Source organism: Pleurodeles waltl, chromosome 2_2 (assembly GCF_031143425.1).
Source record: "Pleurodeles waltl isolate 20211129_DDA chromosome 2_2, aPleWal1.hap1.20221129, whole genome shotgun sequence".
Classification (NCBI taxonomy): Eukaryota; Metazoa; Chordata; class Amphibia; order Caudata; family Salamandridae; genus Pleurodeles; species Pleurodeles waltl.
This window is the reverse complement of record NC_090439.1, coordinates 220,842,049-220,864,727: the sequence shown is the minus strand read 5'-3', so window position 1 is coordinate 220,864,727 and position 22,679 is coordinate 220,842,049. Positions and strand designations below refer to the sequence as shown.

Genomic DNA, 22,679 nt, shown 5'->3' with positions numbered 1-22,679 from the left:
ATTTTATCTGATCATGAATTTGAGCCCTTTGGCAAGTTCAGGCCTGTCTCTTCCCAAATCAGCGCTTTTAGTGTGTTCGGTTGCACCTGTCTTAGCAGAGACGCATATTTGAGAAGAGCCCCGTCTCGCACCAATGCTTGGTCTTGTAGCCTAAATTCCAATCTGATTTGTGCTGGTGAAGAACTGTGTGGCAGACAGAAAAGAAGGCAAAGACTTTGCTCTGGGCAATATTCATGAAATCGTTGAACTTGCCGGGATAAATTTCTAGACCATATCCCAGGGAAGGCAAAAACGTTGCCTTCATCACCATGAGGAGTGGGTTCCAGGTTGGGCTTTGCAAATTCATAGACCGGGTTTGAAGAGATGCAAGTTGGGATGCCATTCTAGCTTTCAAGGTGTTTAGGTGCAAGCGGTGGGACCACCGCTCCTGCAACCGGACACCCAGGTATTTATAGCTACTACTTCTGCCCTTTGGTTGGTTTCACAGAACCATTGCTATTTCTTGATTACACTTTTGCCAAAGATATCTGCCTTGGTTTTCTCCAGGTTTAACAGCAGCATGTTTCTTCTACAATACTGACGAAGGGCGTCTAGCAATTTTTGAAGCCCCATGCCAGAAAGATTCAATAGGACTATGTTGTCTGCGTATAATAATGTTAGAAGCTGATGGCCCAGTTTGAGGGGATGGGAACTAGAGGTGTTCAATTGTGTGCACAGATCTGCCAGATATAAGTTGAATAGGATTGGGGCTAATATGCAGCTTTGCTTAACACCTCTATCTATCTGGATTTTAGCAGACTTTCTTTCATTTCTGCTGACGTACCCTGATCAGTTGTGAGAGTATAAAAACTGTATTTCTCTTAACAGTTTCGGTGGGATATTGAGGTTTACTAACTTCCTCCACAATGAACGTTGTTCCACGGAGTCAAAAGCTTTTGATAGGTCCACAAAGCAGGTGTACAAACACATTTCCTTATTTGAATATTTTTCAGCCAACATGGCTAGAGCTATCATGTTGTCAGAAGTGCTTGAAGAGGGGCGGAAGCCTGTTTGGTTCAGAGGTATTAAGTTCAGCTTAGCTGCCCAGTCATTCAGTTCCTTTAACAGGCAACCCGCAAATATTTTTACATCAGTATCGAGCAATGCAATCAAAAGATAGCTGTCTGAGTTCCTATAGGGGCACTTATCGATTGGATGGAAAATTGCCCCTTTCCAAGAATCGGGAATTTTATTTTCTGACGCCCGAACATATTACTAAGCTGGTCAGACCAAAAGTCGGGATCATGTTTTAAAACCCTGCGGGGAGATTGTTTGGGCTGCGGGCCCTATTAGTTCAGCAGTGTCGAAGTTGCCTTTCAATCTTTTGTACTTCAAAGGATACAGGGTTGGGCTCGTAGTTTAAAACACAATTGAGTTCTGTTGCTTCCTGACTGCAGTACAGTTTGGAGAGGAGATATACTCGATCCACTTCTTCTCTGGCACAGTGTTGCTTAGGGTCCATGCAGCCCCATGCTCCAATTGATCGACAATGGACCACAGGGGATGGCTGTTCTTTTGTTTGCTTGCTTCCACAACTTTGATCAATTCCTGGTCTATGTGGGCCTTTTTTCTTTCCAAACTGCCTTCTTGTTTTTTTCTTAGTTCATGAAAGATGCCAAGTTGGCTGGTATCCAGGTGTTGTTTCTTTAGGAGTCTTGTTGTTTTGTTGAGCTGTTGCTTTTGTTGCTTTAGGGCTTGTGTGAACCATTTATTTTTACTCTGAAGTGAACCCACCAAGGACAGTAGGATGAGAGCTAGATGGTTCCTTAGTGACATTAACATTGCCTCCCATTTGACTATTATATCCACGAGGGCCCCTAGATTGGGTAATAAGCTAGTTTTCCATGCCTTGTATTTCCCCATGCACATATTCAACCATCTTATGCGATGTAGGTAGCTTCCTGGATCATGTGTTCCCTTGTTATGTACCTGCGCCATGTAATAGTTACTATTCACAATTTTCATAATTTGTGGGTGATGGTCACTTTTGCATCTAGCCTCTATGCTAAAATCTTGAAGTTACTTGAAAATTGCCGTAGACGCAAATGTGTAATCTAGGGTGGGTGCAGATATCTTTGATTTGTGCATCGGGTTCAGTGGGCTATCCTTAGGGAATCTACTGTTCAGGGCCCTCAGCCCTGACGCCTCTAAGGCTCTCACTAAAAGATGATCACATTTATCCACGTCCCTGAAGCGCAATACTTGCTGCGGGATGCCCTGGCACTGATCCAAGGCTGCGTCTCTGGCACTTCTTTTCCCATGGTTGGACATGTTTAAATTGAAATTGCCTGTGATGAGTCAGGAGATGTTCCTGTATGAGGCTCTTAGAGACAGCAATTGATTTTCTGTTGTGTCTAATAGATGCGGTTTGTGAGCCGTATTGGGATTGATGTAAATAGTTAATAATATGACAGATACTGATGTCTTTTTCAATAGCCAATTTTCAATGATGAAGGCTAACATGTGGGCTGGCAACAGGTCAGAGCTCCTTGCATTTAGAGATTTAATTGAGGTTATGGAGGTTGATAGACCACCCTTTGGACTTTGCATTTGCTGCTGGGCTAAATATTTCTTTTAACCCTGCTAACGGATTTTCATAAAGGGGTCTCCAACCTTTTTTGTAGTAAAATCTACTTATGTTGATGAAAACCATTCAGAGCTACGATTATTATCAGAATTGTAATACTGACTACATAAAACAATTTTACATGTTTGTTTTAAATATAAAAACTTTTCAGTTTTTGTTGGCTGGGCTACAGACAGGAGAGCTACTTCTGGGTAGCTCAGGAGCTACACGTTGGAGACCCCTGATTATATCATCAAGATCTCTCAAAAAGGATTACAAGTTTGGGTTTTGAGTGGTTTAGCTTGCCCTCACTATGTTCCAGTTTATTACTTTTGTATTACCCAGTGTACAATTGGGCAGAGATTGAAGGGTTGAGATTTTTTTGGCATTATAGGTTCCAGCTCCATCCTTGAGGTGCAAGGCTGTGTCAGGATCGAAGAGAGAATTTGTTCCTACTGACTTGCTCTTTTTGCAAGTATGCTTCCTGGCAAAATCTTGTCCCTGGGTGATGGAGATTATGAAATCTCTTGGCCCTGTGACGAAGACCGGGGATGACCCCCTTGGAGCACTGCTGGACTGATCTCTTGTTGGCTGCCCAGGAGTTTGTTGTCAGAGTTCTGTCACTTTTTCCATTGGCTCTTTGATGGATGAGGAAGGTTGGATATTTTACTCTGTTCACTTCCTTGAGCTCTATGCCCCAATGTTCGAATATTTCTGAATTGGACAACAGCAACTGTACTATCTCCGCGCTGGTAAAACAAACTTCGGTGCACTCGCTTGAGTATTCAAGTACTGTTTAATTTTTCCAGTCATTGGATAGCATTGCAGATTCTCATGAGGTTGCCTCTATTTAGAATATCCCAAGGGCCCTGAGATTTATATGTTGGATGAAAAATTAGGGTATGAGTGCCCCTATCTTTCGAGTGTGGTGGATGATAGCATATTTTCGTTTGGCGATTTGTGGAATGTAGAACTGATGTAATTGTGGCATCTGTGCTTGCCTTTTGCTCCACTACAATATGCTTGATATGTGGCATTTGCAACAATCTGCCAAGCAGGAGAGTTTGCAAGGGGCCACAGTGGGCTTGGATCCTAGGGTGGGAATCTCACAGAGGTGAGATTGCTTGATTGCCCTCTTGTTTCCTTGAGAAGGCACCCCCAAAATGGGTTGCCTGTGTGAAAGTCTCATATCTACCTGGTTGGAAACAGTTCTCATAGGACTCCACCACTCTTGTTAATATAGGGTGTGCCTCATGTGTAGTGATGGCTCCTTCTTCTCCTCCTGTACCGTCCTGGGCCCCCAATGTTGAGATCTGAATGATGGTTTCTGGGGGTGCCGACTGCAGGTGGGCATCTGACCTTGGGCAGTTTGGTCATAATCCTTTGAGCGCGCCTATTGTGGCTGTTATATCGAGTTCCCCAGGTTCATACTTCCAGCTAAAACCGTTCCTGCCTCTTTCTGCTGACTGACGTTTTTTACCAATCTGTGGCATCGGCGGCTTCCTGATTCTGGACTGAACCTTGGTGTCTATCAGTTAAGCAGGAGTTGTGAATTCTATCATTTCCACTTTTTGACAGAACTCTTTTTGGTTTCCCTCTCGATGGCCTGATGCTGCCATTTCTGGGCAGGTGCAGAACTTGATTTTTCTGGCCCATAACTGCTTTATTGTAAATTTTCCTTAGATGTTACTTATTTTTCCTGAACGGAACAGGAACGAAAGGTCCTTCCACTAGTTTGTGCACCTACTTTGGGCTTTCCACAGTTTCTCCTAATAACTGTTCTGGGCTTACTTGTGCTGGAACGTTTGGTACTCCATCTTGCTGGCTGCTTGTAGTTTCAGGGCCTTGTGATCCCGGTGGGCGCTGCCTGCCCTTTCTTCACTGTTCAGCTTCCTGTTTTAAATTAACCACTATAGTCGACATGATTGATGGCAGTTCTTTTAGTATGTCCAGGATTGGGCTGCAGTGGCAATGATGACCCTGGTTTACTGACTCGTCAGCCTCCACGTGCGTTTGTGCTTTTTTGATAAGTACATTAAATCTGTCCAACTTGTTGTCAATTGCCATGGTAGTGGATGCCAAACTTTGCAAGATTTGAATTTGGATGTCCTGTTTGTCTGTATTGAAAATTGTACCATTTGTTATGGCTGTTAATGTTTTGTTTAAGGAGTCCCATCCTGACAGGAGCAGGGCGTCCATGAATTTGCGTTATTCCAAATACATTCAGCTTGTTTGTAGCGGGCTGATTAACACTCATTTTTATAGATGTTTGTTGGGCACCTCCTTCCTCTGAATGCTGTTCACCTTTATTGACGACCTCCTCAAATTCCTACTGTGTAAGAGATGTCTCCCAATGAGGGAAGGGCAGATTCTTCATTGGGGTTGATAATTCTAAGGTCAATTTATCCGAGCTTCCTTCTTGGCTACCTTCTGTACAATGGCCCTTAGTTATGAAGTCTTCAGGGACTATGCTTCTGCCCTTTATCACTATGGTTGGGGATAGCATAACTACCCTGCTTTTCTGGTTGGGAAGCGTGCTCAATTTTATTGCACTGGATTTCCAGGCGAGATGGAGCGCTTGGTGCTGGAAGTTCCGGCATGGACTTTTGTGCTGCATTGGTTGGTGGAAAGTCTGCCTAGGTGTTGCCCAAGGTGATTGCACTATCGCTGAAGGATCTCCAGCTGGGGTATTGTCTTGGAACTGTTTCTCAAGGGAGTGTTCTGAGACCGGTGATTGTCTCCAGTGGTGTAAAGTACTTAATGGTGCCTTTAGACTCTCCCTTCACCTTCTGGCATCTCCCTTGTGACAGCTCTTGGAGCCCCAGGGAACACTCCTTTGAAACCAATGCCCCCTGTGGCACCACCTGTGTCGTTGGTAGGGGCCTAGAGGTGTGCTTCACCTTTCCCCCTTTGGCAGGCCCCCAGTTTGTTGGGGCCGCCTTCTCTCATTAAATTCTGCATCCTGCCATGGGCCATCAAAAGGAGGGAGCTGCAGGTCCTTGTATTCTCCCCACACTCTGCTTCACCCTCCCTCCCCCAGGGGTACTGGGAGCTTTTGCAGACCCCCCTCCTGCCTTTCACTGCCGATCCAGTGTGGGAGGGTTGCATTTGCCTGTCTTGTTGTGTGTCCCTGTCCCTGGTTGGAATTACCTCAGCCCCACTGTCTGTAGTCTGCTATATTTTTGATAGCTTACTTGCTAGTAGCTGGCTGCTGCGGTCAGTGGCAGTAACAGTGTCCTAGACTGGGTGCTCCAGGCCTGGGTGCCCCAGGTAAGTGCCTGGCGGCTGATAACAGGCCTTGACAAGGCCTGAACAAGTGGGCTGATGGCAAGCGGGTCTCTCTGGAGTACTCACAAGCCGCACCCATACCTAAATGGTCTGCTTCTGTGGGGTACTTGGGCGCACGCTCAGCGGCAGACTGCTACAGCTGCTGCTTGCTCCCTTAGCTGCTTGTGCTCCTTTGCTGCACTGGCACCTTCCAGACCCTGAAGAGACTAGCCTGTGCTTTTCACTTGCTCACTAGCCGCACTGCAGTGCGCACCGCAGTGTCAATGACTCACTCCCACAGGACCGCTCTCTAGTTGCTGGGGCCATACTGTGAAAAGGGGTGAGCGACGCACAGCTCAGATGGCAAGCGGGTTGGGCAGCAACGTGCTGCAGCCTCCTCCTCCTCCTGTCTGCCCGGGCAGCAAACAGGGAGACGGGCAGGTGGCGAGTCACAACGCTGATCAGTGCCGAAATTTTAAAGGTTCCTCCTGTTCCCTATGAAAAGATATATAAATAGTTCCAATACTATACAGCTCTTTTGAACTAAACAGTGTTAAGTTGACAACTTTGTTCGACCCAAAAATTAGTAATTTGCTACATTCAGTTTAAGAAAAAGAACATTTATCCAGATAGTGCTATCACAAAAAAACAGAAACCTGCTGAATCTCACAGAAGCTTCTTTATTTTACCATCAATACAATTTTTTCTTTATTTAGTGTCATTGCAACACAATTAGATAAGTTGTTTCTATAGATGACATCAAATATATTTTATCTAAAATCTCTGAAATTAATGCCATGTGATTCTCACAGGCTAAAATTCTATGCAACTTGTCTTCCCTAGTTTTTCTTCTTTGGCATGTGCCCCCTGAGAATCCAAGATAATTAACCCACAGAAAAAAAATCTTATTAAAGATTCCCAACTGATACCTCAACTCCGATGAGTTGCGTTTCTTGCAGGCATCAGTTTCCAAATAATTCTTAAACATTTTAATTAGTTTCGGTCCATAAGAAAAGAGAATGACAAAAACAACATTGCTGAAAAGATGATACAGAACAATTCATGCAATTCCAGGGCTATGCTAATAAACATATTAACAAGGAAACAGAATGCATAGGTATTTTATTAAGTAAGTATAATTAACTTTATTGATCAACTATTTAAGTTGTACCAATCATAATTTTAAGGCAAAACGTCTTACAGAAGGTAAGATTTATTTTTTTTGTATGCAGGATCCAGGGGTATTAACAATGTAAACAGGCGAACAACTATGATTAAATAAGACACTGAACTACGACTAGTCTCTTCATGTGCACTGATTTGCCTATATTTAGCATTACAGTTTGAAGCAAAGAGAAAAATGTGATAATTAAACCAAACAATCAAGTGAACAAATCGGACATTTTAGTGCAATTTTCAGCATGGGGCACCATTCAGGGAGAATGTATTTGCTAATGCTAAAGGCACAAAAATGGGAGAAAATTACAACTGATATGAGGCCCAAGCTGAATGCTATCAAATACTGTAAGACAGTAAGTTTTGTTAATATCAACTTAAAACATAGAGGGTGAAAGGAGTCTGTTGACTGAATTGGCAGAATGGCCCTCAAGATGCATTTTTCTCCCTCCTCACTACTATTTCAATAATTGCCAATTTTTCCCCTTTCCTTGCACCCTCCATAACGCAGTCTTCACTTGCGGGGTTGATGGATGTGCTGATTGACCTGGTGTGCAGAAGGAAGCTTTTCCACACTTGGATGTGGCTTCTGGTGAGCCACCTGAGCTGCAGCTGGAGGAAAGTCTTTATCACCCTGTAAAGATAAAGAAAAAATCTACTAAATTACAATCATAGAGTTAATGGAATAATGAAAAACATCATCATCGCAAGATTATTAAAAGAGAAAGATTGTGCCAGTGCATGAAAAGTTATTAGATGACCTCACAGAATGACACATGTTCTTAAATTTACAAAATAATATGATCTTTTCTGAGATTTCCTCAATTCACCAACCTGATTGCAAAATCCCGGACTATTTTAATAATTCAATACAACAGCCATATGTAAAGATAGAGCAATGTGTTTCGTAAACTAAAAAAACATTTGCTGTGCATCACTGCAACAGTGTAAGTGCTGGATGACTTATGTTGTTTAGTCGCACAATGACATTGAGTCCCGACTTACAAATTTCAGTAGAATCCTACTTAAGAAAACAGTCTTTCCAAGGCTGTGGAGAGCAGAGTCACACCATACAGCAATTGAAATGCACAAGCATTGTCCTAGCTTTGTAAACTGTGCACAACAATGTAGGAGATATAGCCAAAGGAGCAAAATCCAGGCTAACTTTTTAAAATAAAAAATTGAACTTTTAATCAACTGAACGCAAAGTTTGAAGCATTTACTTTGAAATGTAATGGAATTCATGCATTTTGAAATATGTTCTTAAATCAAAAGTTCAACACTTAACACCTTCATATTTTGTGTATTCAAATTTGTGCCCTAAACCTAATAATTTTCCTAACCTCACCTCTTACTCAATACTGCTAACTTCATTATCCCCATAAAGCCATCCTCATCATTTAAACCATGTTTTTAGCACCCTAATCAATAACCCTTACGCTACCACAATCACATACACCATCTGGATTCCGAACCCTAAATTTTTCACTAGCCTTAACCTTACCCTAATGTTCACCCTTAATCTACTGCAGGCTAAACTCCTCACCAAAGCAAAAGCCCAAGCCCAATGCCTAACCCTAAAATTATTCTTTAACTTATCTCTACTTTATATGTATCTCTAAGCCTAATCCTTACGGTAGCCCTATAGTACACACTTGCCCTTACTGTAACCCCCACCTTTAATGTTACTGCAAAGTAACACCAATCCCCTAATCATAAGGCAACCTTTTCTCGTTATTTAAATTCTAACACAACCTTCACCTTTTATACTATTTGTTAACCAGTATTATTTTTTTTCAGAACTGATTTTATTTTTTATTGAACTATTTGCTTTCAAACTTCTAGATGTATAAGCCTTTTCATCACGGACTTCTGGTCTTTAAAAATGTTGAACTTCTGACCCAATAAAATTGGAAAAACGTATAAAAATGGGTACTGCTGGGCTGGTAGCAGTAATGCGTTTACAGCGCTGTGAATCAACCACACTATCAGCAACCACGCTTAGGAAATTAAGGTGGGTACTATTCAGAACTTAGTAGTCATGCCCAAAGAACGTTAATAAAATATGTGAAATGCCACTGCTTTGTAGCATTTCTGCTTATGTTCTTGATGTCAAAGAGCTGGCCTAAGGTGTATTGGTATGCTCAGGCCTGGATGCTAAGCTCACTGGGGCAATAGGGCTCAAGTGGCAATCAAATGTCTTGCCCACTTTCATTTACTTATTTCTGGTTATTTACTTTACATAGTCAACATTGTATGCCTTAAATGCTGCCTGATGTCTGCATAATGTGCTTCACAGAGGGAGAAAGGGGTCGAGAGAAATGACAGTTACGCTTTTTGCATTTCCCTGAATTTCAGACGATCGTGGGAGTTTCAGATGATCGAGGTGACGTTCCACAACGGAGGCTCACAATCTTAGAAATGCCTATTTTTTCATCTTTTACAGAGTTCAATTTTTAGGACAATTAAAACAGTGGTGGCTAGTGATCTTTGAAAGTGATGGTGCACAAAGCTTGACCTGAATTGCAGCAAGCCCAACTTGTAGGAGGGTTTGGATGGCTCCCCCAAGAAGCTTGTGGAAAAAATAGGGTTCAAACTGTGTATTTTAAAGCACGATTTTCACATAAGTTTTCTAGAGAATGAGTCATAGGTTCTGAAATGGCACTTAAGAAATATTTCACTACTTTTACTGTAGGCCAATGAACCCTAATAATTTCTAGCAGTTGATACCATTTTTACCAAAATGTTCTACAGGGTCTCGCCAATACCATAATAGTTAACTTCCATGTGCCATTGTAATAGGCATCCACTTTAAGTCATGAAACATTCATTATGTGCAAGATTCAGAATTTTTACATTCACGATGCCCGTTTATCTTGGGTGTGCTGCATTTTAAATAAGGATTTAAAATGCAATAAGTCTCGCATTTGCCAGAGTTTGCGCTTTTGGCATTGTAAATGACAATGTCTATACATCTATACGGCCAGACGTTCACGGTGGTGACGGACCACAAACCCCCAGTTCCGCTCTTCAACAGATCCACAGCCACGTCTCCTCCCAGGATAGAAAAGTGGATCCTTCAACTACAGAACTATCAGTTCATGGTAATCTATCACCCAGGGTACCAAAATCTGGAGGATTATCTATCGAGAAATGCAGGCCGGTGTCAGCACAAGAGAAGGATGAGGCAGAAGCCGTGGAGGAGTATGTTTGGCTGGTGGTCGAGCGCTCCAGACCACTACCAGTGTCTATGCAGGAGTTCATGAAGGCCACCCAAGAGGATGAATGCATCCAACTTGCCATAAAAGCTGTTCACACAGGGAATGGCATGAAATGACACACAATCTATCCAGAAGGACGGAAGAGGCCTGAAACACTTTGGCCGCCCTGCATTAGGTCCGGCATGAGCTGTCGGTGTCACCAGAGGGAATCTGCTCCGTGGACTGAGGCTGGCAGTTCCCTGGTCCTTCCGATCCTGCACAGAGGATTTGGCTCATGCTGCTCATCAAGGAGTAGTCAAGACAAAAGCCAGACTCCGGTGTAAAGTATGGTTCCCAGGACTGGATCACCACATAGAGAGAGTGGTGCACCTGTGTACTGTCTGCCAGGTTGTGGGTCCATCCAAACCTCCAGCACCGATAATCACGGAACCAATTCCATCCAAACCATGGAAGCGGGCCAGTGCCGACTTAGGGAGCTCACCTGACGGCCGTCACATGCTAGTGGTCATTGATGATTTTTCCAAATATCCTCAAGTGGAAATACGGGACACGACCACAGTTGGACAGGTCATCCCTTGGTTGGAAAAGGTTATGGCCACTCATGGTCTCATTCAGGAACTAAGAACGGACAATGGTACGCCCTTTTCTAGTCAGGAATTCGCAGATTGCCTAGCAAGGCAGGGGGTTGTCCACAGAAAAATCACGCCCTGCTGGCCTCAGGCCAATGGTGAGGCTGAACGTTTCATGCAAACCTTGACTAAAGTACTGAGGATAGCGGTGGCCAACGCCCACAATGTTGATTGGGCTTTATACGCATTCCTAAGGGACTACAGACTCACCCCGCATGCCACCACCAGGATAGCACCCAGGGCTCTGTGTATGAACAGACCAGTAAAAGACACCATTCTGCAGTGTGATGTACCTACAGCGCTGCAGGAGCAAGCCAGTGAAAGACTATGCCAACGCAAATCTGTCAATGACCGAGTGTCATGGAAGAGGCGAGCCAAATCTGCACCTCTGCACGTGGGTGACCAGGTGTTGGTTCGAAATAGACCTCCCGGTGGGAAGTTCAGACTCCCGTTTGAAATGATGACATGGACTGTGGTGAGTCTAAAAGGCACCCTGGTCACTGCCCAGAAGGGCCACGAATCGGTGACCCGTAACATATCATTCTTCAAACGATATCGATCTGCCACTGCCACTACAGCTACCAAGGTCTTACCACCACCCACTGACTGATGGCCTGGAGTCGGGGACCTGTGGCCTCGACACCCAGGAGCGGGAAGTCCCTGCACCTCGAGGAGGGTGTGTAGAAAAGCAGGAGGGCCCTCATGGGACCACACCAGAGGGATGCGAGGGTGATTGTCAGGCAGAGACAACGGGACCAGGTGGTATGGCCGAGACCATGGTGAGCCCCCTTCTTAAACCCAATTTCTCCTTTGAAGTAGGCCTACTTCAAAGCACAGTCTCTCTTGAATGTGAAATCCTGCCTTGCCCAGGCCAGGCCCCAGACACTCACCAGGGGGTTGGAGACTGCACTGTGTGAGAGCAGGCACAGCCCTTTTAGGTGTGAGTGACCACTCCTCCCCTACCACCTAGCACAGATGGCTTATCAGGAAATGCAGACTACACCCCAGCTCCCTTTGTGTCACTGTCTGGTGTGAGATGCAACCAGCCCAACTGTCAAATTGACCCAGACAGGGAATCCACAAACAGGCAGAGTCACAGAAATGGTATAAGCAAGAACATTTTCGCTTTCTAAAAGTGGCATTTTCAAACACACAATCTTAAAATCAACTTTACTAAAAGATGTATTTTTAAATTGTGAGCACAGAGACCCCAAACTCCACATGTCCATCCGCCCGAAAGGGAATCTACACTTTAATCAGATTTAAAGGGAGCCCCCATGTTAACCTATGAGGGGGACGGGCCTTGCAAAAGTGAAAAAATAATTAAGCGATATTTCACTGTTAGGAAGGACATATAAAACACATTACTATATGACCTACCTTAACCATACTCTGCACCCTGCCCTTGGGGCTACCTAGGGCCTACCTTAGGGCTGTCTGACATGTAAGAAAAGGGAAGGTTTAGGCCTGGCAAGTGGGTACACTTGCCACGTCGAATTTACAGTTGCAACTGCACACACAGACACTGCAGTGGCAGGTCCGAGACATGATTACAGAGCTACCTATGAGGGTGGCACAACCAGTGCTGCAGGTCCACTAGTAGCATTTGATTTACAGACTCTGGACACCTCTAGTGACAGTATGCCAATCATGGATAAACCAATTACATACACATTTTTGTAAAGGAGCACTTGCAATTTAGCACTGGTTAGCAGTGGTACAGTGCCCAGCAAAATCAGAGTCCAGCACACATCAACAACCTGGGAAACAGAGGCAAAAAGTTAAGGGAGACTACGCCAAGGATGAAAAGTCTAACAAAGAATTACCTTGATTTTGCCATGGCTAATGGCAGATTATTAAGCAAAAAAATGCATGCTCACTCAACCCAGTCACTTCTTCCTCTTTTGTTCTAACTCACTCACATCAACAACCCCTCACTTACCCTGACTCATTTTAACACATACTCATGGGAAGATCATGCTGAATTTGTGATAGAGGAGTCTCAGATAGCTAATAGTGAGGAACTGGTCATAAATCCCAGCGATGTAATATTGATGATCAATAGACCACTCCCAAATAAGGCCCAGATGGAGTTTCAGTTGACCTCTTCAAGGATAACGTGGAGTTATGGGCAACTATCTTGACCGTTTTCAGATGTGCAGTAAATACTAGCCCTCCCTTAGCGTGGTCTAAGGCACAATTGTTCCAATTATTTAAAAAGGAGATCATAATAATCCAATCTGTTTGTCGACCTATATCATTGATTGATGCCACAGCAAACATTATTGGTAGGATTCTTTTAGACCATTTAGAATCTTGGGCAACCAATAATAAAATGTTATAGCCAGCACAATATGGCTTTAGGAGGGTTTTGGGAGTGATTGCTCAATGTTTGAACCTGCACCTGTTGGTAGAGACGTATGTAGGTGCCAGGCAGGTTTGTCTCTAGCTAGTGTTTGTGGACTTAAGTGCAGTATTTGATAATGTCGTCTGGAGTAAACTATGGTAAATGTTGACTAAGCAGGGGTCTAACCCCAAAATTGTTCCTTTGTTGGCACAACTTCACAACAATGAGGAAGCCAGGGTTAGGTATGGGCTGAATGGAGAGTGCTCTCAATTCTTCAAGGTTGGGAAGGGAGTCAGACAAGGGTGTGTTCAGGCACCCTTTCGTTTTAGCTTTTATATTAACGACCTTGAGCAGGTGTTTGCAGAGGTGGAAACAGACCCCTAAAGATAGGTGCTCGCAGCAACCTTTTTTTTTTTAATGCAGACGATTGCGTCCTGATGGCCAGAACAGGGAGGGGTCTTCAAAAGGGGCTAGATAAATTTATTGATGTTATGACTGCGTTGGGCCCATTTATCAATAAAGCAAAATCTTACACTATGGTCTGCAGTCGGCCTAGAAGTTGGGTAGCTCTCTTTTACATTGAAGACACGTTTGAAATGTGTCTCCACATTTACATATTTCGTATGGCGATAGCAAATGGGACCATCTTAAAGCAGTTAAAGTTCTGCAGTATAAGCAGGCGGTTGCATCACTACATACATTTATCTCTAAATTAGGTTCTGCGCCACTCAATTTGATTATCACTGTTTACAAAGCTAGGTCTTTTCCTATCGCCAAGTATGGTGCAGGATTTTGGGGGTATACAGGCTTACTCTCCTGACAAATTAGGGAGAACAAATTTTGGGGGAGTTTGCCGTCACTTCCCAGAGGCAAACCAGCTATTATTATCCATGAAGAACATCGTCTCCCCTTCTTGGAGGATGTGGTTAGACTAGCCCAAGTATTATTATGGCTCACAATATAGGCAGGACTGGAAGCAGCGCTCACCCAGTCATTGATTTTAGATTGTCTGAAGCTTGAAGGAGTCCATAAGTGCAAGTGGCTAATGTACGTGAAGAAATTGCTGGGCAGTATAAATAGATCTGAGCTATTTAAGAATAGTGGGCCTATAACTAAACATGCTATTTTACTGACCAAGAATGAGCTACTCAGTCAAATTATAGAAGATAGATGGAGTAGCAATCTAGGAAAAGGTATGATGGCAGCATACCTTCCTTTATGTACTACCCCACAAATCGTGCCATATTTTTAAGTGTTCCTCGACAATATAGATTTTATTTGATGAGGCTGCCTCTGGGTTTAGCCCACTTTTTGGTGGCTCGCCCTTCTAACACACATATGTCTAGGGACTTAATGCCATGTCCTTGTGACTCAGTGACACCTCAGTCCCAGTTGCATATGGTCATATTTTGGGATTTATATTGTGACCAGAGAAGAGCCATTTTATTTAATAGGTTACTAAACATTAGGTCCTGTAAGGAAGCAATGTTATATCTGCAGCTGTTACAAATGGACATGGTGTGTGCTTATTTTATCTAATCAGTTGTCAAAGTCAGGAAAATTGTTGGAAAATGACTTATTAATTGGTTGAGCGGAGTGCTAGTAGTTTTAGAGCTACTATATTTATTATATGAATTGTGTGTTTTAAATAAAGGTTTTTTATTGTATTGTATCTATGGATTCATGTTTTTAACAACTTTTATGGCCTGTCTGGATGAAATAAAGTTTTATTGATTAAATCATACTCACTGCAACTCACTCGCACAAATGTACTGATTCAACACACTGTCTCTCACTCATTAGTTCTCACACATACACTTTATACTTCTTTCACTCCCTCATTCTAACTCCCTCTCCCTCATTCACTTACTCCCTCTCCTTTACTCATTCTCACTCATATTGAGTTTCAGTTACACACACCTTCTCTCGCTCAAAACACTCATTTACACTCATTCTCATCTTTCACCAATTCCGACTATCATTCACACACACACTTACACATTTACACATTTACACATACATTCACTCTTCCTCACACACAGATACATTCAAACAGTCGCTCTCACGCGTTTACTAACAGTCACAAATGCTCAGAGCAATCACTTTGCAATTTTTGTTATTACCCTGACTGCTTTGCTGGTGGCAGGGTAGGAATCTGGCGCTGGACATAGGAACCAGCAAGGTACACAACAAGCGAGACAGGGCAGCAGAGGCAGGAGGAAGACCTGCCTCAAGTCTTCACCCAGCTTCTTGTGCTGGAATCTCAGCAGTATCAGAAGCTGGGAAAGAACATTAGCTGCCACCCATGCTGCTTTGTGTAGTTTATCACCAAGTTCAGGGATGCATTAATAAACATACAGAGTTCCATTTTAACAGATATACTGTGCTGCCTAAGACAGGAATAGTATGTATGCTAAATAAAAATGGACTATTCCTGTTGCAGGGGGCCATGTTTCATTCATGTATGCCCCTCATACATGCACAACCCAGACATCCACCTTCAGAGTGCCTTGTTCTTAAATAGCACTCCGTAGCTGGTTTGTGTCTTAGCCCTCACCATACCCTCCTGTCAAAAAAAGCCCGGAGTGGCTGACCTGCGCACTCAGTGTTTACGAAAACATGAAAGTTGTGCTTCCATGAAAACTGCTATATTAGAACATTGGAATGCTGGGGGCTCCATTGAAAACAATGGAGTGCTGCGGGCTTTTACTGGCCGGTAAAAGCCCGCAGCGCCAACATTCCAATGTTCGCTTTGTTCACAGCAGCAGCTGTGAACAAAGCCTCAAGGAGCCCGAGGGGATTTTAATCCCTAAAATCCCCTCGGGCTCCGTGAACATTTTTTTTTTAATAGAACATTCTGCCCTGAGTGGCAGAATGTTCTAATAGCCTTAGAACCCGCCGTAGCGGGCTCTACCGGCTATTAAAGTCCCTCTCCCTTGTTAAATGCCCTCGCCTTCGGCTCGGGCATTTAACGTGGGGATCGGGCCTTTAATAGCCGGTAGAGCCCGCTACGGCGGGTTCTAAGGCTATATTAAAGAGTCCGGCAGTGTAGGCAGAGGCAAGGGACATTAAGAGGCAGCTCAATGTGGCAAGGCAGTGCCCTCGCACACCTAGTGACAAGTTGTCACAGCATTAAAAGGTAGAGGAAACTTTAGTGGAGGCTTGTGGTGGGGAGGGGGTCAGAATTTTGACTGTTCTGTAGATATAATAGCACAACATCCTCAAAGTGTCTCAAAGTGAGGCAGATTATTTTAAAGCTGATTCTAACTTTCACTGCTAACTAGTGCAGGATTCTGCAGTGTTAGGTTAAGGTTTTTGTTTTTGCAGGGAGACCGAAGATTAGGTCTACTGTCCTGTTTTGTGCTTTTCTAAAGTCTGGTAAGAAGGTAAGAGTTAAGACGCTCTCTTTCTACAGAGATCTGATGTTCAAGAGGAATATGTGGCAGAGGTTTCTGAGCTACTTTAACTTGTGGAATAAGCATTTGATTACTGATTCTATTTCGGAGTTGAAGCCGATTTAAGCTCCCCCCCCAGACTGTATCTAGGTTTCTGACTTTAGGTTTGATAGTAACAGGTTTTCAAAATAATGTCGGAGGGGCACGAGTGGTAGGCCTAGAACCAGGATTCTGGCCTTGGATCAATAAATGTAAAGATATTCTATATCATTAAGATTTCAATTTCTTTGGGGTCATTTGAATGATTGCCAGGAGGATAGCAGCAGAGAAGCCATTTGCGAGACCTTAGGCAGTCCATAAGATATTTTACATAAATGTTTAAGAGGAAATGTAACAGAGGAGCTCCTGATGGACCCAAAAAATCACTGGGAACCAAGGGAGTGATAACTCAGCTAGACTGTTGTGCTGTTAGAATAAGTGCCTAAACCATTTTAGTGATTGCTCAAGTCAGTGTCACTGGCTATAAGAGGAATGGTGTAATACATTGTGTAAACAGACCGAAACAAAGCAGCATGAATTTTTTGTCTCAGTCAACAACGTCTAGAATGCCATTTAAGGAGACTTGATAAATATCATATTAGTCCAGTGTTGTGGTTCCACCCTGAAATTGTGAATTCTAGGATGTCATATGTTTTTTATCTTGCGTCGAGCTAGGAGTGTTTCAATTATTTTGGAAATCCAAGGAAGGTCTGCAATTGACCAGTAGTGATTTGAATCTGTTGGAAGAGAGGTGTGACCATAAAGTGTTACTGGATGAAGAGGACTTCTGTCTATTGGAGGCAGTCATTGATGAATTCAGTTAATGCGGAACGTAAAGTTTTAGCCTATGCAGAGGCGGTGAAGGTGGTGCAGGGGGTACTATAATCTTTTACAGGTCTATAGCCTTTTAAAATTAGGTTTGTATTGGTTGGGGACAGTTAAAACATTGAGGTTGAGAGGGGACAATCTTCCTCTGGCATGGTGGGTATCAGCGTGGTAGGATGGCAATGTTGGCTCTGTCTTCTTTTTTCCCTAATCAAGAGTATACCTAACACATTGCTTTATTCTGTTGACCGAGGATTCCTGGCTGCAGTGCAGTGTGGGGGATTGGGGAGGGGCGGTGAATGTTTGAACACTTCAAGTATTTCACAGGAGCAGCTGACTGCTTGCACGTCTTGTTCCAAGTAGTAATTTTTTTTTCGAGAAGAAAATAGCCTTTTATTCAGTGGACGAACATATATTTAAGCAGTTTTCAAATGGTTTCATTAACTTTAAGAATGAGAGGTACCTTTCTGAAAGGGAAAGCATTTTTTTAAATTTAATAAATGGTGGTGTGTACGGATTGTAGTGATGCCAAAGCAGGAAGTCTTAGAAGTTGGTCCTGAGCGGGTCATGGGACAACAAAGGTCTGTACTAAAATGACCTGCTTGATGCCTTGCGATACAGTGGTGTATTAATTGGCTCCTATGATCCATTTCTGGCTCAAACAGTATTGCCCCACTTTGTTCAGCTTAGGTGGAATGAGGACTTTTTCATTTCGAGGGGAGATGTGGCTTAACAGTTTAGGCTGGACTGTCTGTTTCAGGGTTGGCCAAGTCTAATCTGTATTTAGCAGCTTCAATTAACCAAATATATGTGTGAAATTATATCTACAGTGCAGGCAATGCACCACTCTCTCTGGCCGGCATAATGGAACACTGCGGAATGCTTTTCTATGCCTTAATGCTCTTACAGCCAAACTGTTTGCTGGAGTTCCAACAATTAAGAAGAGTTCTGTATGCCCACACACACACACACACACACACACACACACACACACACAAACACACACTGAAAAAAACAGCTTGCACCCCCACCATTTAGATTTTTTATGAATAATATAACAACAAATGTTACAGTGATATAATAAGAAGTGCATGGCAAGAGTGAAAGTTATAGTTACTTGGAATAACTAACTTGGGCCCGGCCTGCTCCCTATAACCACCCAAACCTGCATCATGCACTGCCTTTGGCTTTGCACAGCAGGGATTGGCCTCTGGCCAGGCCCTGCAGCCACCAACCCCCCTATAACCAACCAACCCCATGCCACGCACGGTCAACCCCCTGATAACCGCTCAACCCCTTGCCACGCACAACATTTGGCCGCGCTGAGGTTTTCTGCAGGACCTGGCCTGCCGCCAGGCCTTGCGCCAACCCCTATAACCACACTAACAAATAGCAGCTCCTTGCATGTGGGAGCAATGTGAAAACTCCGCTTACAGCAAGCAGGAGCTGTTTGACATACGTTAAGCCCACCAAGCAACTGCAAACAGCTACCTCCCTATAGTGGCCACCTCGGGAGGAAGCTGGAGCTGGCCCTGGGGGGTGGAGGTTCCCATGGCCATATATCGCTCCAGGAGAGGTGTTGCACACACCACTCCTTTAAAAAAAAAAAGAAAAAAAAAAAAAATTGGCCCTTGGGGACCCCCTAATTAAATTTCATTGTAGCCCTGGGGAGGTGGGGGTACCTAAACAGTGAAAGGGGGTGGGGGTGGTGGCAGCGGCTTAAGGTTTTGCAATCCCTTCCCTCAAAATGTTATGTTCATATTTTTTTTTTAATTCACAGCAACATTTGTGAGTATTCGCAAGTTTTGCTGTGAATTTTTATTTTTTTTAAAGCATGTTTTTCCCCCCCTTTGGGGATCCCAGGGGGACCTTTGGACCACAGCTAGGGAGATAGGTATTCCTACAATGCCCCTTTTTTTCCCATTTTGTTTTGGGACTTGGCTGAAGCAGAGTCACAGAATGGTTGTCAACACTTCAGCAAGGAAGTGTTTGCGCCCATTCAAATCTCAGCATGAGATCGGGATTATGTGCAAAGTATTCGCGCCTCTAGATATACAAATTTGGATTTTGTTTAATTCCTCTGAACTACTGCTTGGATTTACACAAAAAAACACAAAGCATGCTTTCTGGACCAAAAGCTACCTTTCTGCCAAACTTAGTGCAATTCTGTCAAGCGGTTCACCTAGGCCTCGTGGTAGGGTCCCAAACAAGTTTTTTAAATAAATAAATAAATACATTTTCAGTGCAAATTTGTGGAGGATCCACGAATCCACAGTAAAATGGAAAACAAAAAACAAGCATAGGCTCCTGTGCTTGTTTTGTACATGCCCCCTGGGTGGGTGGATTTATTAATATAATTGGGGGAAGACAGGCACGTGTGGCCCCTCAGCCCAAGCCAATTTCAGCCCTGGGACCACCACCCCCTCGCTTAAAGAAACAGGGGTGGGGTCACGCGGTCGACCTCCCAGGCCAATTATGGCCTTGGGGACTGCCATGCCTGGGCCTGGCTAAGCCAATAAATGGGAGATCACCGCAGACGCCCCTCCCACCCCCAACCACCACAGCCACACATGGCCTTGGGACTCATCTTCCAGCGCCAGTTCCAGCTATGTCCTGAGGCACCCACCCTCAGAACATAGTGTTTTCCCCTGTGTTTGCTCTCACCCTAAGGAAACTTTATCCCATGCCCTCACCATGCTCTGCAAATTACCCCAGATATTACATCACTCATGACATCTTCTATGACACCATTGATAATATAACTAGCATTTCCAGTAAACTTATTGCTGAGAAAACTGTGCATGGTGAGGACGACAGTTATAAGTACCTTAGGGCACGAGTTATAGTTGCTTGAAATAACTAACTGTAACAGCTGAATATTTTTGGTTTTGTATGTGTAGAATCTGAACCCAACTAGAATGTATAATTTTTATTGGGGGCCTTTTCCATACCAAAATACCTTTTTTGAATTGATACATGGGAAAAACTTTAAAGCAAAAATATTCTTCTAAAATACATCCTGAAATATAGTATAGGATAGATATGTTAAAGTTGAACTAAGACATCTAAACTAGATCTAAGAATCCTAAAAGCTGTGTATTACCAGAAAACGAAGGCTTCTAAAATCAATGTTTTAGGATCAAGTCCAAAACACTAGAGGGCAGTTACATCATAGATTACCTCTTGTTGCACACAACACTCTACCTTATGTACAGTTCTTCCTGCACATTTGACAGAGGATTTAAACACTTTCAGTGTATAATATGACCCCTACTTGGTTACCATAGGATAGTGCTTTAGGGAGGTATGTTTTACTTTAATGCAATGGTATACTTGTCACTTGAATGCACAGGTCTCTAGAATAACGTACTTTCAGATTTGTATGGAATACCGCCTTAGGAAAGGAACTAATGGATCTTAATTATACATTACAAATATTAGCTGCAGTGATTTGATACTGGCTATTCTGGGGTAATTTGTTATTTACACATGTATATGTCACTTGAATGGATTTTGCAGGATGAGCTCATAGAATATATCTTCTGTAAGGCAATGATGGTGAAATTGATGGTGCAAAAAAATATTGTCAATAGTTACTATGAGATAGCTTGAAGTTTTGCACTTTTCTGCATCACTGTAATAGATCTAGTAGGATCATCTGAGCCCAATCACGGGAATGAGGCTATAACTGATGGTACTATGAAAATTAGAAACACATTAAATGCTGGTGGTCCAGGACTAGTGTAAAACACCTCCACATGGAATATCATTTTAAAAACTTTAATATGCACATACACGTGGTACTTTGGCATGTTGGAACTCTTAGAGGGCGTACATAGGGCTGTTATAGGGTGAGATTTACTAATAAGGTATAAATAGGGGATGGATGGTGCTTATTTGCACTTTAGAAGTGACTGCTAATTTGCGCCTTTAATCGCCACGTCACTTTAATATTCATGAACCCTTTATGGGTCCCATGTACACCTATAAAAGGAGGTAAGAGTCTTCTTCATATGTACCTAAAAATAATTTAATATGCATAAGACATAACGAAAAGTCAGCTGTCCATATGTAAATGTTGCGAAAACAAGAATTGGCGATTGCGTTTTTCACTCAGTCCAAAACGTTGATAAATTCTTGTGTTGCTTTAGATTGAGACTCATGAAAACTATCGTTTGAGAATCATGAGCGACAGGATTTGCTCCTTGACTGTAATTAGAGATGTGGCAGGATATATATATATATTTTTTTAACACAAACAGAAATAAAGGACTGCATGAAGCTGTATATAGAAGTCATGTTTAGAGAGAGATATGTAATGTTCAAGTGGAAGGCGGTCTGTCATGTTTTTCTAACCTGTTTTTTTTTTTTCTTGGTTTTCTCGAGTAAATATAAATGACCTTTTGATGTGGTGTGGGTGCCCGCTTATGACCCCGCTTGAAAGTACAGCTGTGCTCTTCATTCCTGAATATATAGTAATAATAGAAATGCAGATTAGTACTAAGTCGTACTATTTATCAAGTGAAGTATTAATGCTGTTGAGCAAAAGATTTGTCAAGGCTGAAGTTCTGTAACTTTCACTCGCAACGGCACCTAAGTTTTGATACTGACCTTTTGAAACACTACAATGAGCAGTAAAAGATACCTGCTCGTTTGACATTTAGCTTAAAAAATGTTAGACCCAATAAGGCGTAAAGTTGCTTAAAGTATTATGGTCTCAGTTAACACACAATATTGTTTAAAATATGTTCCTGAAATACTAGTGAGAAATGACCTTTCGAAAGGATGTAACCCTGAGGATATCACCCCACTCCCCAGACAATGGTCAACAGACACTGATGGGACCATTCATACTACATTTACTAGTTGCTTAGCCAGGTTTACCAGCGGCCTCGGTAGTTGGTAGGGTGGTTCCCTCTCGTTGAAGGAGGCCACCACCATCACAGAGAGAGATCATAACCATGGAAACCCCTTGGAATTCGGTACCTCGTTCCACTGTCAATTAAAACCAATAATGGGAATTACATGTACCCTGCCTAACAATGTTCCTGCTCTGGATCCCCCCTCACTTCTGACACAAAGCCAAGAGATGCCTTTAAGTGTGCAGACTTGAGAGCCACCATGGTTCTTGGGTCGTGAGTCCCAAAGACAGAATAGCGGAATGAAACAACAGGC

General features: G+C 43.1%; 1 protein-coding gene across 1 annotated transcript in view; it reads right to left on the bottom strand.

Moving 5' to 3' along the window:
- Window positions 1–6,532: 6,532 nt before the first annotated feature.
- The window catches only part of DAP (death associated protein), a 233,457-nt gene continuing 217,310 nt past the window's right edge, over window positions 6,533–22,679 (bottom strand). Inside the window, exon 4 of the mRNA XM_069219681.1 lies at window positions 6,533–7,682. Coding sequence (XP_069075782.1) covers window positions 7,563–7,682 — 120 coding nt within the window. The 3' untranslated portion in view covers window positions 6,533–7,562. The remainder of the gene's footprint in view (window positions 7,683–22,679) is intronic.